Source organism: Myripristis murdjan, chromosome 1 (genome assembly GCF_902150065.1).
Source record: "Myripristis murdjan chromosome 1, fMyrMur1.1, whole genome shotgun sequence".
Classification (NCBI taxonomy): domain Eukaryota; kingdom Metazoa; phylum Chordata; class Actinopteri; order Holocentriformes; family Holocentridae; genus Myripristis; species Myripristis murdjan.
In genome coordinates this window covers 23,197,467-23,214,375 of record NC_043980.1, presented here as the reverse complement: position 1 = coordinate 23,214,375, position 16,909 = coordinate 23,197,467, and the positions used below count along the sequence as shown (strand labels likewise).

The following is a 16,909-nucleotide window of genomic DNA, read 5'->3' as shown; positions in this document are numbered from 1 at the left end:
ACACAAGCTTCTCCACGGGCTCTTTTCATCACCTATCCTCATTCGCTGTTTTGACAAAGCTTCCCTCCTTCCAATTAAAATAGTCTGTTAATATTATATTGATTAATTTCAGATGAATACAAGCGCTGGCACTAATCAGGCTATTATAAAACTAACTCCGTGACATTTTATAATTCTTCTTTCGTTTTCTTTTGTGCCATAACTTTTTGTTTGTGCGAACCATATGTCCCAAATTAATAACACCAGGCAGTATACTGAAACCTCCTCACTATGTCACTGCTTGTCACAGTAGGATTGGCCTCAAACTTATTTTACATCTTTCTCTCTCTCTCTCTCTCTCTCTCTCTCTCTCTCTCTCGCTCTCTCTCTCTCTCCCCCTCTCTCTCTCACTCACTCAATATCTCCCTTCCCTCTCTCTCTTTTTCTTTTTTTTTTCTTTCTTTTTTTTTTTTTGCGCAAGTGTCCCAGTTAAGAAATTGCTTACATCCCACTCAGTCTGGGGCTGGGTTGAAATTTCCCACAGGGTATGTACCAATATGCAGAGAGCACACTTCGACAGATGCCATCAGAGAACAAGCATATGAATTACCAGGCAGCCTGCCATCTTTGAGTTCAGACAGAATGGCATTAATACCTGATTAAGACCCAAACAACAACACAACAACAACATGAAAGCCAAAGCAACTGGGAGCAGGTAAAGGTTTCATCATTTATATATTAATGGATTTACTAACAAAGACTCTACTACCCCCTCAAAAGTTAAAATGTCATAGAAGCTGCCAACAACCAGGGGACTTTGGAAAAAAAAAAAAAAAAAAAAAAAACTAGGGGGAAGAAATCCGATCCCGTCAGCAAATCACGTTCCAATAAATTAAATATTCGCCACTGTTGACCATAACTAATTCAGAAGCCATAATATATTCATGGCTACAATTAAAGAAAACATGATCCCTTTAAATTTAAATGGCAGTAAATATTGGCATTACCCAATTAAGTCACAATCAGCAGTAGGAAAAGTACCTGCAAGTGAACAGTTAGTGCCGAAGATTTAATTCTTGGGAAAAAGCATAAAAGTTTCATTCCAATTAGAAAAAGACAAAAAAAAAAAAAAAAAAAAATTAGAGACAGCACTGTTTTATTAGGGAATTTTATATATAATTGTTATAATTTATAGTTATTTAACAAATGGCACAGTATCTGCAGACTAAATGTGTCACAAATTACTGCCATAATTATTGCCATAATATTTAATGATCTATGTCATTATGTCTGTATTGTATGATAAAAAAAAAAACAAAAAAAAAAACTCAAACTTTGATTTCTTGATTTCTACAAACTGTATTTTACAGTATTGACAGGACCCAAAAGGCTGCGTAACAAAAGCATTTGCATTACATGGCTGAGGGGAAATGAGCCTGGAACCCAAGGCCAAAACATACAGCCATACACAACAGCTGTGAGAGCTGAGGAAGGAACAAATATCTCAGTGGTAAAAGAAAAAAAAAAAAGATTATCCTTGAGAAGCACACAACCGCGACATCTCAGAGGATATTCAATCGATGCCCTTTCACAGCGAAGGTCTGAGGGCCACAGCTAATCAAAGATGGAGGCACTGTGTGTGTGTGTGTGTGTGTGTGTGTGTGTGTCCCAACTGTCCCTTTGTGCCAGTTACTACCAATGCATTGTAAAACATTACTGTTTCTATTATATTTACAGAATTTTCAGGTGTCCCTGACTCTAAAATGTTTAATAATTGCATGTTTTTTCTCCTTAATTAAATTACTTAAAAGAATTATTATTTACTATACTGCAAAATTACTATTATTTTCTTAAGAATAAGAACAACAGGTTGTTAATATTACATTTATATACACGACTTTCCATTTCCAATGGCAAGAAGTGCCCTGTTTGTAAAAATCAACATTCACTAATATCCTGTAAGACCACACAATCACAAAATCCAAAAAATCAATTACCTCTTCAATGGACCCGTTCTAGGTTGTAGATCTAGAATTTATTTGTTTGCTCGTTGTTTCTTGTTTGTTTGGTTGGTTAGTTAGTTATTTAGATTAGAGCTGACTATCTCAGGACAAATATTTATCGAGCTGTCCCAGCACAGATATAATAGCATATGTATATGAGCTCTTTAATTGAGTGGTTTTCCCCCTTAAGTAGCTGCTGTCTCAGCTCTTTGGCACTGGGTAAGGCAGGTTGCGGTCATTTTGATAGCTCTCTTCCTGCTCTAAGAGCACATCATGATGAATGGTCCATTTTGTAATCCGTAATGGACACTGATGCAGAAGCACTCCTCTCCCTTGACATTGAACTGCCTTTGCTCATTTAGCCACTTCACAGAAAACACTGAACATTTAGCTGTCTTTTTAAGCATGCCAAGAAAGCAGACATGTTAATTTAATTGTAGCTTTTGTTGTGCACTTGACAGTTGTATGCGATAAATGTAGCAAAATACAAACCTTCACACAGATTTATAAAGTAAAGGGAAGCCCCACCTATACTCTGTTTATCCACCTTTTAATTTACCATAGAGAGTATTACCACCTTTTAAAGCTAATATGAAGCTTTATGTGTGTAATTGCAGTGTGCATCATAGCAGATGGCACCAGTCTGACGCAAGCTGCATTAAAATAGAGTCTTCTCACATAAATACAATCATCATCATCATTATAACGCTTTATTGCTGATTATTAACAGCAACACCCATTCAAAAGACTAACTCTCTTACACTTGCAACTTGTGTAGTGAGTAAATTGGAAGGTGGTTTGGCCACCCACACAGTGGCTATTTAGAAAAGTAAAGGCCAACTGATAGTTAGCATCCACTTCCTTTCTCAATCTGCCCCCTCCACTCCTTTCTCCAGAGTTCAGACGAAAACAACACAACAGCACAACATGGACACTGATTTCCTCGTGCCGTCCTCCTCCCTTCCATCCAGGCCTGTTTCCTTTCGTGTGAAGAAACAGTTGCGCGTAATGCGCTCAAGACATAATCTGACACAGAGAGGGATATGGAGAGAAGGTAGGAGGGGTATAGGGAAAGGGGCAGATTGGAGGGGCGTTGGGCTCCCAGATGCCCCTGCCCCTGTGTGTGAATGTGTGTGTGTGCTGCTGTGCCTTGGAGATGACTGTCAGCAGGCGGTGCCTCTCAGAGAAAAGAGAGAGGGGGGTGATGTTTCCAAAGGGGGCCCAGTCTGTTACCAAAGGGAGGTGGAGATTTACTATCCCACCCAGTCAAAGTGTTCCACTGGTGCTCTGACACACACATACGCACACACATACACACATGCACAGATGCACAGAAACTCACACACACACATACACACGCACACACTTGAGCACACTCACTCACACGTACTGCAAACTCTCCACAGGAAACCCTGAGCCATAATGCGAAGGCACCTCAGAGCAGACGGGTGCGTTGCTCAAACCAAGTGGGATACGGTGCGACTTTGATAGTGCTTTAATTACTCATGTGATGTGATACAGATGTCTGGGGGCTTCAGCCGAAAGTTTGCCTGACGGTTTCCAAGGGGGCCAGGCAGACATTTTAGAAGCGGTAGGTGAAAACCAAACGTATTTATTATTTATGGATAGATCAGTTTGTGTGCTGTCACAGATCCCAGCAGTGCCGTGCTGATGCTAAACTGTGATGCTACTTGAAGGGCTGGCTGCTAAATAGTTCTTTGTGTACTTGGTGACAGATGGGACTTTGAACAGGAAGAACTCTTGGCTATAAGAGTTGCCTGTACTGTGATGTGATGTGATGAAAAGGGCTTTGCTATGGATCTGACTACTTGAAACTTTACCCGCTCTTTACTTTCCTCCTCTCTTTACCTTTAGAGTTCTGTGAGATGGGTATCTCTAATTGTGTGCATAAAGTTTTGTTTTTCTGTAGAGTAGGAGTAAAAATGTAAATATCTATGACTTTTTAACATTAAATTGAGCACATTTACACACAGAGACCCTGGGGAATCAGCGTTCTTTTTAAGTGAGATAAACTTTTTTTTTCTGGATTTTTTTTTTTTCCATTTGATTTTAATTTGAATCTTGGTGCTGGCATTGCACAATTGACCAGATCTGAAGCAGTTCTTTCATGTTAAAATGGTTCTTTGTTTTGTAACCACGAGCCTGAGCCTTTTCTAAATCAGAAACAGTAGGGGAATGCACGCTGAGGAAACCATTCTGCTGAGAGCCACGTAAGGGGTCTATTGTCAAAGCAATGAGAAGACATAGAGCCTGGCTCTGTAGCCGCAACCTTATTGACACAAAGACGTAGCTGATTGCCTCTTCCAGGAATGACTGTGAGCAAAAGAGATACCCAGCGCACTATGCTGATGCTTCATCCCAGCTGTCTGACTGTAACTAGTCTTGGCATCTCCCATCTGTGCCCCCTTGGCAAAACCTTTTTGAAGTCTTAAGGAAGTTGTTAAACTTCCTCAAAGCATTTGGAAAGGGACGACGGCGCTGTCAAACTTTCTTGTAACTGACACATTCTGCTTTGACTAGATTTTAAATGAAGACAAAATACAGAAACAATAGGTTGAGTGGGCAAAATGTTTTGTTTTTTTCCCCCTGAAGTTTGTTGTCTGCAAATAACCTAAGTTTCCTCTCATTATTTGTGTGTTTTTTTCTCACCAGTGATATATTGGGACTTTAATCTTTCAATCAGTGAAATCAAAGTGTGGAATGTGTTCTACAATGGGCGTCCCAGCTGTACATATGTTGGTGCTAATGGCCTGTATGGCAGCCAGAGGAATGTGCCAGATAAACACTACCGAGGCAGAGGACGACTCTTCCCGAGACTTTCTCCTCCACTCCACCCTCCAGACTCCAGGTTTCCTCAGCACCAGAGCTCCCAGCCTGGAGCCGGGCCCCACCATCTTCCACCATGGGGCCCCAGGGGCTGGAACAGGATTTGGCTCTGCAAATGAATCTGTCATAAGGAGGCCAGTAGCACCTCCACCGTGCGCCATCACAACGTCCATTCATGACTATTTTAAATATATAAACACAGTAATCTCCATTATTGTGTTTGTGGTCGGCCTGGTCGGCAACAGCACCCTACTAAGGATTATCTACCAGAACAAGTGTATGAGGAATGGGCCAAATGCTCTCATTGCCAGCCTGGCACTGGGGGACCTCATCTACATAACCGTTGATATACCCATCAATGTATACAAGGTACAGTTGTCACAACATTCATTATGCTGCACATCAAATACTCTGCCTACTCTGGTTGGTGCTACAGATGAGACAACATGAAAATTATCGTGACCAAAATTGCCCTGGTTCTCAGTATTATTGCTGGATTATTCTAGCAGTATCCCTTGAGCGCTTTAATAGAACCCAAAATATGACCAAACATTGAACCTTATCCACTTCAAAGGGTTAAAAATCTACCAAGAGCTGCCACTACACTAAGTCATGGTTTATTAAAAACCAAAACAAACACACATCATGTGATGAGCATGCGTGGTAGCTTTAAGGAGACTTGAATGCTTGATGATAGACAATATGTACCACAAAAACTGACTTTTTTCTAAACATGCTAATCTTTGAAAAATGTGCTAACTGTGATCATTAAGATTAGTTTTTTGCTAAGCTTTGTAGTTAATCAGATTCGATTTTTTGTATGGTTAATTGAATATAATAATTTTATCTTGATAGCCAAGCTGCAGAGTGATCTGTCACCTTGCTGACAAAATGAAATTAGTACCCAGAAACAGTGGAGCAGATATAGAGAAATAACCTGGAATGCAAGAGACAGAAAATGGGAATGAAATGGGGTGTGTAAGGTAGGTTGCATATAGAAGGCAGAGTTTTATCGGTTACACTGCTTTATCTTGGTCATGTAGGCAGATTAGTGATGAGAGGAGCAGGGATATGGCTGGCTAAAATAAACACAAGAGTCACACATAGCAGTGACCTTGCACTGACCTGGGATATTAGTCACTGACCCTTATCTAAAATTCAGACAGAAAACTGTATTCAACATAACATTCAACTTAGTGGTTCAAATTAGTTAGTGTTTCATGTAAAACATATGCTTAATACTCTCTTCATGTGGTATTTTCAGTGATAAACAATCTCATGTTTAATATAATAATAGAGGATAATGGTTGAACTGAGTGAACAATCAGTCTGATCGTTCCAGTACATTATGAAAGGCCAATTCTTTGAAGAAAAACAGAAACAAAAAGCCACCACATTGGAATCACTCTTGAATTTCCTCATCCATATCATATCAGATTACATTATGACTTTTCAATATGCAAAAAGGGATATTGCAGGCTCAATTTGTGCACAGCCAGAAAAACAACCTCATATAACTGAAGTCCCTGGTGAGAATCTCTGTATTGTCCACCGCGGGACCATATGTTGAAGCCCCTGGTTCGCTTCCTCTGGGGTTTGACAGTGTTTCCAAAAATAATCAGCCACTGACTTACACACTAAAAGCAGCGGCGTGGGCCCCTTTCCTTTCTCCTACTCTTCTGTGCTCCTGGGAACGCACAAGTAAAAAAAACAGGGAGCCAGGATGCACCCGTGAAGTGCTTCCTTTGGCCTCAGCTCTGAGAAACTCTCAGATACCCCCTCATATTTCTTTGTTTAGCCCATGTTAAGTCCTGTTGAGGGAAGGGTGCCAAGACCACTTTGGTAAACAAACAAAGGTCTCTACGCATAGAGCCATTTAGTTTCCTTTGGGAAGTGATTGTAAGTAGAAGTGGTACTTTGATACGTGGGAAGACATAAAGTGCTACCTCTAAAGTTTGGAGGTAAATTTAGAGATGACGTCAGCCCACTGGAGAAGCCAAAGTTTTACTGTATCAGCTGATGAGCTGTGTATTGTGCACTGTTGGACTGCTCTCACACTAACATCAAGGCACTGATGAAAGGCTTTTGATGTGGATTTGACCAAGCAGCTGTGAAATATCCATAAATAGATAGTAAGGATGTTCATCCCATGGTGAGCATTCAGTAAACAAAGATTAATCATCAGCTCCCTAACAACAAATCCTTTAAAACCAAGTGTTACTCTCTGTACTGGTGGTGTAAAAACATTAAACAGTTATAGTATCTATTGACAGTTATGAATGTCAGTAAAGTGATGCATATTCAGTAGCTACAACAAATACTGAATTCCTTGGAGTTGTGTGTTAGTTTGACAGTAACGTGTTGATTATTTCTCCACCAGCTCCTGGCCTCACGCTGGCCGTTTGACAGCAGCGTCGCTGGCCTGTGTCTGTGTAAGCTGGTGCCCTTTCTGCAGAAAACCTCTGTTGGTATCACCGTGCTCAACCTCTGTGCCCTCAGTGTGGACAGGTCAGTGCCAACTTTAGCTTTATGCCTTACATAAATTCAATGTTTTGACTAAATTCCTGTTCTTTGTTTATCAAAATAAAGAATTAGCTGGCTATGATGTAGCTCAGTTCAGCTGGATATTAATTCATAATAACATTTTACTGAATTAATTCACTATCAGTGGCCTCCTCATACAGTTTAGATGACTTTATACGTATGTCTTCTTTCACACATGCATCCCCACTGCACATTCACATGGCCCTGTAAAATCATGGCTTTTAACCTCTTCTGTTGCACAGAGTGTACACTGAGAATCCATGGTGTTACCAACCTAGGCTTTTTCAAAAAAATCAGATCCTGCTGGACAAAACTTCAGAAGGCGGGCAGCTTCCTCTTGTCTGGACAGTCGACCAAAGCATCTTTCAGTTGGCGCAAAGGGGCCATTGTTCTTGATTAATCCAAAACAAATGTTTCCCTTTTCTCCTCATTGACATGTGGAGATGAGTTACAACAAATACCTCACAGACGAATTCGTCTCTTTATTTGATTAAAATGAAAACAACAGGAAGAAATTACCAGTATGATGCTCCTTTTCAGGAAGATTGAACTCTGGAAAGTTATCAATCTCTCTCGTTCTTTTGTGCTGCACCCATCTGACACTAATTGCTGGTAATAGCTCACTTTGATTCAGTTGAAGTCAATGATGCTTTATTGGCATGGCCATAAACAAATAAGTATTGGCCTTCTTTGATGAAATTATTTTGAGCCAATGAAACATCCATACATTTAACATGCTGTGTATATTATAAGCACTGACTATACATATGATGTTAATATTCACAAATGTTTTGATAGCGACTATCGCATCATGGATTTTTAACTGACAAGATTTTTTTTCAATAGTACCTTCTAGTGGTTCCCTAATGATGAATAAATAATGATCATAAGTTGTTCAGGCGCAGCTTCATCTCACTGTGTACACTAGGAGACATAACCTTCGAGATAAGAGGTTGCCAAGCCTGCTCTGATTGGGCTCCAAGGTTCAACAAGGCAGACATATTTAATGACCTCTATTATGAGAAAAAAAAAAAGAGAGACAGAAAGAAAGAAAGAAAAAAAGACTATAACACTGCTCAGTTGTGTTCAAGAGCAGATGCTCTCAATTTGTTTTCAGGAAATGTGTGGCATATCTTTGTGTGTGTATTATGAAAGTACTTGAGTCTGCTGTGTCTCCTTTCAATGTTGGAGGAAGAGAAAAAGGTGGATACATTACCACTTAGTAAAATATAAATGCCGCCATGTTGTTCGACAGAGAAATTCAAATGTGTCATGAAAAATATATTGTTTTTGCCATAAAATCTTGATGCAGGATTTTACTAAAACATTTCGACAAGTGGTTTCCATTAATGAAACAAACAAGCAAACAAGTATTCAGTGCATGGGAAACACAAGCCAACAGACAGACCCCTCTGCCAACATGGGCCAGTTTGTTTGGAGGCTTCACAAAAATATAAATATTAGATTTTTAAAATAAACAATTGATCATCTCTCTTCATTAAATCTTAACATTTTGATATTCTTTACTGACTGTGCAGTTTGTTGTGTTTGGTGTACTGCCATGCATAAACACAATGGTGTTAGCTTAATCAGTCAGTGCAGCTGCAAAGACAAAGAAATCTAGGCGATAACTTTGCCTAGTTATATTATCATATATTTAATGAGTGACTCAAAGTGATATATTCCTTGTTGCTACAGTGACTCAAAGGGATCTTTTAGGTTTTATCTAGTGTATGTCATCCAAGTAGTCTGCTCGACAGCACGCGTTCTGCCTCACTCTGTCTGTCTGTCTGTCACAGATACAGAGCAGTTGCATCGTGGAGCAGAGTTCAGGGAGTGGGCATCCCCTTGCTGACAGCCATAGAGATCGTCTGCGTCTGGATACTGTCAGTCATTTTGGCAGTGCCAGAGGCCATTGGCTTCGACATGGTCAGCTTCACCTACAGGAATAAAACCATACGCACCTGCATGCTTAACCCAAAGAGTGACTTCATGTTGGTATGTTATCATCCTTTTCTTGTCTTTTTGGATAAGGAGCTTGCACTCGAGCAGTGTTTTGCTTATTCACAGGCCAAGATGTGCTGCACAGTACATTGTGTCAAGGCACTCATGCTGAGGAACTGTTGAGTTTTGAAAAAAAAAAAAAAAAAAAAAAAAAATAGACAAAACATTATCGGACGCAGAGATAGGAAACCCACCTGCTGTCGGACTACTTAAAGTGACACTACAGGTTCATGTCAGTATTACATAATCTCAAAACGATGTATTGTTAGGCTGGAGGTTATACAGCCTCAGTCTGCATAGCTGACTAGTGTTTTTACCTGATGAGCAGCATGATTAGATGTGCTGTTAGTCTTAAATATTATAGCTTTCCCAGTGTCGTCATGTCAGCAAACTCCATTAGCTGCAATAAATACTGCTTGAACCACTATGAATACATAACAAAATTATCATATAAACAGGTTGAAATCTTTGGATGCGCCTGACAAAATGTTCACAAATATTTTTTAAAAAAATCTTGCAAAAAACGGATTTCTTCATTCACTCCTCTTGAGGACATCATGATTGGTGTTTGCGGCCTTTTTCGCATGCTTGGAGAACATAATTGATTGCAGGCAAAGAGTAATTACTGAGGCCTGATGTATGGGGGCCTAAAGCTGAGCCACATGTGCATATCTATCCCACATGCTGAAAGCGGGAGTATGCCACTATCTCACATTTTGGCAGAACAATGCTGAGGTCTGGGCCATGTGAACTAACCCAGCGGCATGATTTCAACTCAGCCTTCCTGTAAATGAGGCAACTAAATAGCACATTTTCTTCTGAGGAAACATTTGTTTACCAGACACACATAGTCTTGTATTTTGGGCTGCATGCTTGGCCAGACAAGGTGCAATATGCAGAATTTAGGGCTGACTGAAGTGAAGACTCAACTAACAGAAAATGTGAAATACGCACATAATTTATCAGTGAGATAGGCCTTCAAATTTTGTGCTTAGGCTATTCTGTTGTTGTTGTTGTTGGTTTTTGTGTGTGTTTTTTCTCATTTTTTCTCATCTTCTCAGAGTCCTCACCTCAGTGCAGCTTAACATAATGCACTTTTAAAATTTGTATTATTGTTTTGCACAGAAAATATTTTATAGTTTGTTTTATTTGGTGCTTTATTTAAAAAGTAACTTTGAAATATACATATAATTCATTACAGCTGTGTAGAACCAGATGCTCATACAAACAGTGTAATTATGATGTAAACATATGTAGTGGTTATAGGAGTTTAAGTGTGGGTCAAGTTCAGTTTTGGTAATTATTATTATAACACCTGGAAGCCTCTGGTCATAAATCAGTATCTCTCACTGCAAAAACTCAAAATCTTACCAAGAATATTTGTCTTATTTCTAGTCAAACTATCTGGTATCTGGTTTGGTATGATTTTGAGTTTTTGTAGTGTAACTGGCAGGTTGTGTCTGTTTAAATGGCATACTCTATCATGTGTGCTTGTTTCCCTGCAGTACTACAAGGATGTAAAGGACTGGTGGCTGTTTGGCTTCTATTTTTGTGTGCCGCTGGCCTGCACAGCTTTTTTCTACACTCTGATGACCTGCGAGATGCTCAATCACAGGAACGGCAGCCTCCGAATAGCCCTCAGCGAGCACCTCAAACAGGTTAGACTCTCTTCTGAAACATGCACTAGTAACACTATAACTCTGCTTTCAATTTGGTGAACCTTCTATTTTCCTATGAAAGGTATTTATTCAGCCTAAAGCAAACAAGAGTTTTTCCTGTGAAAGATTAGAAAATGCCTCACAGACGTTGCATGACCAGTATGATGCAACTCAACTTTCTGAGGGAGTTAAACAAACTAGTTAAGACTGTCTCAGTTAAAAGTGTTTGTTCCCTCTTTGGCCATCTTACCGTTAATCTATAATCTGTTGTTTTTGTCTGCAGAGAAGGGAAGTGGCCAAGGCGGTCTTCTGTCTCGTTCTCATCTTTGCTCTGTGCTGGTTCCCGCTGCACCTCAGTAGGATTCTCAAGAGGACGGTCTACTCCCAGAACGACGTGGACCGCTGTGACTTGCTCAAGTGAGTTAGCAATATAAACAAACACAAACAGAATGACAGGAAGATTAAATCTTAAATTAAGGAGAAACTCAAAGGTCCATGAACAGCCCTGCCGAAAAGTGAACAGTGCATGTGCTGTAGCTCCACTTATGGTGATTTTAATGCTTTAAATTTGACTGAAAGATTGTCCGTTACGCTATTGGTTGATAAAATTCTGCAATGATATGGCTTTTGAAACCTTTTCAAACTCTATTGGATAAACTCAGAAATGCACAACAGACAAGCTTTGTTTCATTATTTTAAGCTGACATTTGGGAAATTTGAGGTTTTCACTCAACATCGATGACAGGCTGATTGTGGAGGACTGCCTCCCTCGTGCCCCAGGAAGGTTGAAATTAAGTGGTACTCTATGCCAAAATAATAATGATAGACTTTGCTTTTGTTTTCAGTTTCCTGTTGGTCCTTGATTACTTCAGTATAAACCTTGCAACAGTCAACTCCTGCATAAACCCGATTATCCTCTACTTTGTCAGCAAGAAGTTCAAAAACTGCTTCAAGGTATAGTACATTTCCATTTGTACCAGATGGATATATGTATGCACTCACAAACACACACACAGGCACGTACACACAGACCATGTCTAAAAAGCCTCTGCGTTAGTCTCGCCAGTTAAACAAACAGTGAACTCAGCCCTTTGCCCACGACTCGGAGGCTCTGGTGCTGATGACATTCCATAAGGAAAATGTAAAGCAGACTGGTGATTTATGTACACATTTTACTGGCTGAGGTCACTTACTGAAAATGTCTGTCACAGCGACCTGGGCTGGAGATAAACCATGCCCCAGTTCTGCCTGTTGCGATTTCGGGGATGAGAAAACCAGGAGATAGCTTTCGATCTTGAAAAAATTCTAGGAAAAATTTGCAGATGAATTAAGCTATACATTTTCACCCCATGTTTAAACATTTCTCTTTTTCTTCTTCTGCCATGTCTTTTTAGTCTTGTTTGTGCTGCTGGTGCTACTCTGACCAACAGTTAACCAGCAATGGACACATGAACGGTACTAGTATCCAGTGTAAAAGCCCCGAGCCTAACAACCTCCACACTGACCGTAGCATCCGGAAAGACAGTGACTGACCGCTCACCCATGGACTTTGACTCCCTGTGGACAAACTCTCATTATACCCAGCCAGCTTTTTAAAATGCATCAGCATTCAGTTCTCACCACAAACACATATAAGAATGACTCTTTACAGACAACATGTATGCATCCCAAGGACCATGAAGGCCACATCCAAAGCCTGAAGCGGATGCATGAGGAAGTGGAGTTAAAAGGCACAGACAATGGGTTTGGTGTACAGTTGCTCTGGCCTCTCAAAACAAACTAATTCCTATTCCTATTCCAACACCTGAGGATAGTGATGCTGTAGCTTGAGAGAGGAGGGAGGAGAGGGGGATGAGAGCGAAAGGAAGGCAAGACTCTTTAACTGGATGTAGCTGAAAGGTGACTATAAATTACCCTCAATCAGTAGCCAAGCGTGCTATTCTTATGGAGGCCAACACTGCTGGGAAGGACGCATAAGCCACAGGAAGGAAAAGCAGACTGCTCACTGTCAGAGGGGATGATGGGAGAAGAGTATGCGCTATCCCCAGGAGTTCGCCCACGCTACTCTGTGACGGCACGGAACAGAAAAGCACATGTCACTGACTCAAGCAGCATTTCATTCTCCATCAGAGATGCTAGTAGTTTTACAGTGTATTACTCACATTCATTATTCATTGAGCTACTTCTGGTATAATTAGAAGAATATTTTGCAATCGGTTTGCCTGGCGTTTGACTCCCACCGCTAGTCCTCAAAATGTAAAATAATGTTCCATATTACTTTATTAAAGAGAGAGAAATAAAGAATCCTTCTGAATGAAAAGGTGCTTTTCATCACCTTGAGCATCCAAGGATTGTCAAACATAATTTTTGGTTAGTATGAGCAACATTCATTCATACTGTCTAGTCTTCAAGTTTGCAATACAAATATTAAAGATTTGTCCAGTCTCCAAATATACAAGGGTACCCTGTCAGAAAAGAAAGTATGGAGTTTTACTCTTTAGGGGATAAGGTACAACTCTGCACCCTATATTCTGAGCATATGATAAACAAAAAGCAGACATGAAGTACTACAATTAAAAGTATACACAAAGGAAAACAAAAAAGGACACAAATTAAGTATTTTTCCCACAACACTGTGAATTTTCCACAACATTAAAAACTAAAAAATGCCATTATTGCGGGGTTGTTAGAAATATGCTCCTGTAATCCACATAGTATCCACTTTTATAAAGTGTGCTGTTTTGATCAAAGTAATTATTGTATATTGAATGCTGTACTTTTGTTATGCCAGAGGCAGGAGGCTGAGAGCGATGGTAGAATTATGTTGTTAGAATGGGAATTATGTCAGCTACCAAAGAAACATGCTACCTTACCTTATACGCCTACTATCTGATATGTGAATACATGTACTATTTGTGTGTTTGTGTGTGCGTGAGTGTGTGTGTGTGTGTGTGTGTGCACATGTGTACTTGTGTGTATAATTACTTGCACTTCTTCAGTTGGAGTGTTTTGCACACTATGTACAGCAGGCCAGACTGTCTGCCCTATCAGTACAATATTATTTTACCACTATTCACAGAAGAGATTCATAATAACCTATAGAGGACTGTATTCATGCAATTATATGTTCGGTGTCATTGGTTTAAAACATTATTCTCATGTTAGTGCTGCTGCTTATACTAATAAATTAATTTCTAAACGAGTACAATCATCTCCACTGTAAGAAAATGGAGGTTTATTTCACCCCGCTTCAAATATTGGTCTCTTTGGGAAGTGAAGGGCCCCCCTCTGTTTTTCATCTGTGTCTGTGAGAAAGAGGCGCCTGGGAGTGATTTGAAGTGCACTGTGACCCGCTTGGCAACTGAGCCCTTAGGGTTGCTCATGTCAGTGGAGAGGATGTGAACAGCTTGAACAGACGGTGGGAATTTAATCCATATAACTCACTTGTCGTCTGTGTTGCCGAAATAAGATCTCTGGAAGAATAATCCGACTGTTATTTATCCATCTTTGAGCTATGTCTTGGCTTGGAAGTTATCCCGGATCATGTATAGGATCATCTGTGTTTGTAAATATAGTTGAATCATGAGAAGTCACCGAAAAGCCTTGATGCAAGTGTTGCTTTATTTAATTAAAAATGCATTTTGAGAAATATGTCTTTGCCCAGGTAACAACCTGTGTTGGTGAGAGTGTTTGTAATGGATTAAATAAAGTGCTGCTTGCATCAGTGCTGAGTTTGTGGCAACGTCTTTTAATTCAGCTTCTATTTGGCTGTGGCCAAGTGCCTCATTAATCCAGGAGTATGTTCTGTCTAGCCCTCTCATAAAAAGACAATTACCAGAGCCATGTAATCCCAGACACAGTTTGAAAAGCCCCAAGAGCAACAGAAAAGTATAAGAACCATGGCTTTATCCAGTCACTTTGTTATTTGTTTCGGTGGGTTGGCGATAAGTCTCAGATAGGTCATAATCTTTATGAAACTGTTCCATATCCCTCATATGAAACCACGTCATATTTCATATCAGCTGGGTTCTAGTAAGCCTCAATAAACACTGAATTCCACTCACAACTCAGAACTGTTGTTGCCAAGATATAACATGTAATAACAAAAATAACATGGGACATAATCGTGCTATTCAGGAAAATCAAAGAGCAAAATGGGAGAGAAGGACACAGAGGGAGAGAGAGAAAGAGAGAGAGAGAGAGAGAGAGAGAGAGAGAGAGAGAGAGAGAGGGAGAGAGAGAGAGAGAGAGAGAGAAACAGGATGGTTTTAGCTCTGTGGAATTTGGTGGGAACCTTGTTTCTCGCCAGCAGTGAATTGAATAAAGCTCAAAAGCAAATAACAGAGGACCTCAAAGGTCCAAAGTGCTCCTCCGTGTACAGCTTATTTAGAGCAGGGTGACTTATGCCAGGGCTCTTCTTTGGTTGTTACTAAACAAGCTGAGGACCAATCACTGTCCATGGCAAAGGCAATAAAGGATGTCTGTACAACGCACTTTACACTGTGAAACAAGAGCATTACATCATTGCTTTCTGTTCCCATTCTCACTGATGATGTTTACAGCACATTAAGAGTGAAACCTGCATTAATTTGATTAGAAGATTTCAGTAAATATGAACTGGTTGGAATATATGCAAGCAAGCTAAAAATATGGACTGAATACTACAACAGAAGAAGAATTTTTTTTCTTTGCTGTATTTCTTTGCTGTACTGTAGACATCACTCCATCTGGGTTCTTTGTGTTCTTTGTATTTTTTTTTTCTATTTCAGATCAAGCTGAAGTATTATTGTATTGTGAAGTATTTTGGGGCAATGCATAGAAAAAGGTTGCACTTGGTCGCCACTGTGCCCGAAATCAAACTTGAAGGACAAATTTGAGTGATCTGGTTGATTCTCATGGTATTTGGAAAGTATATCCATGCCATACAGCATCCAGTGTCAAGAGATATCTTTAAGAACTGGGTCCAGACAATAACAGAATTACATAGTCCTGATGGGAATATGGGAATATAATATTTATCTCCTATCTGAGGGGAATAGCTCCTCAGAGAGGCTAACATGGCGCCACTCAAAGATGTAAAATAGGCATTTTCTGCATTGCTAAGTCAGGTCAACAGATGAAGGCTCTGCTTTCACTCCAGACTCATTAAGCAATATTCCCTTAGCATTAAAATTATACTTGCTGCTGAAGTACTGCTCCATCATCCACATCTACAGTTGTTGCATTTAGGGAGGAGTTGTTGTTAAAGGAACCCCTTGTGCAAGCTATCCTTCCTCATAGGTCCTGCATTATATTGCAAGGTATCTAGTCTGCTGCGGCCGTCTCTGTCTCCTGGCACCCAAAGCAATGGGCCTGGATGCATATTGTTTTGTTGTGCTCAAACCAAAAATCAAACCAACCAAATCAAAAATTAAAATATGAACTCAACAACAACAACTCTTCCCAAAAACACTGACACAGGTACATGGGGTAATTCAAAGTCACTGGGGACAATATCGGGGGTTAGGGGTGTACAGATGTAAACTATCTGGATGGAGGCACATGGGAAAACTCTTTAGGGTTGAAATTACTGTTAGATTTCGGTTAATGTTAAATATTAGGGAGAGAAAGAAATCAGTGGAAATAATTCAAACATATTTAAAACAGTAAATACAGTATAGCCCTGTGACCACTTCATTGGGTCCACCTGTAAAATCTAATGCAGTTCAGTGCAACAGCTCTGCCATAAATTCTACCTTTTAACAAAGTTTATAATACTTAGTTTTTCTTGACATTGTGGAGAATGTGTAAATTTAATTATATGTTTATTACTAAGGTTGTAGTTTGCAGATGTCCTGTACTGGAGTACATTATATTGGGAGGTGTTTCTAATTT

At 39.9% G+C, this 16,909-nt stretch overlaps 1 protein-coding gene across 1 annotated transcript; it reads left to right on the top strand.

Moving 5' to 3' along the window:
• The first annotated feature begins 3,329 nt into the window (after positions 1 to 3,329).
• Positions 3,330 to 15,199, top strand: ednraa (endothelin receptor type Aa). The gene is made up of 8 exons (XM_030061674.1): positions 3,330 to 3,573; positions 4,656 to 5,198; positions 7,210 to 7,337; positions 9,173 to 9,371; positions 10,883 to 11,035; positions 11,319 to 11,452; positions 11,881 to 11,989; positions 12,430 to 15,199. Exons 2-8 carry the CDS (start codon positions 4,704 to 4,706, stop codon positions 12,565 to 12,567), a joined length of 1,356 nt encoding a protein of 451 aa, XP_029917534.1. The 5' UTR covers positions 3,330 to 3,573; positions 4,656 to 4,703; the 3' UTR covers positions 12,568 to 15,199.
• Positions 15,200 to 16,909: the final 1,710 nt, after the last annotated feature.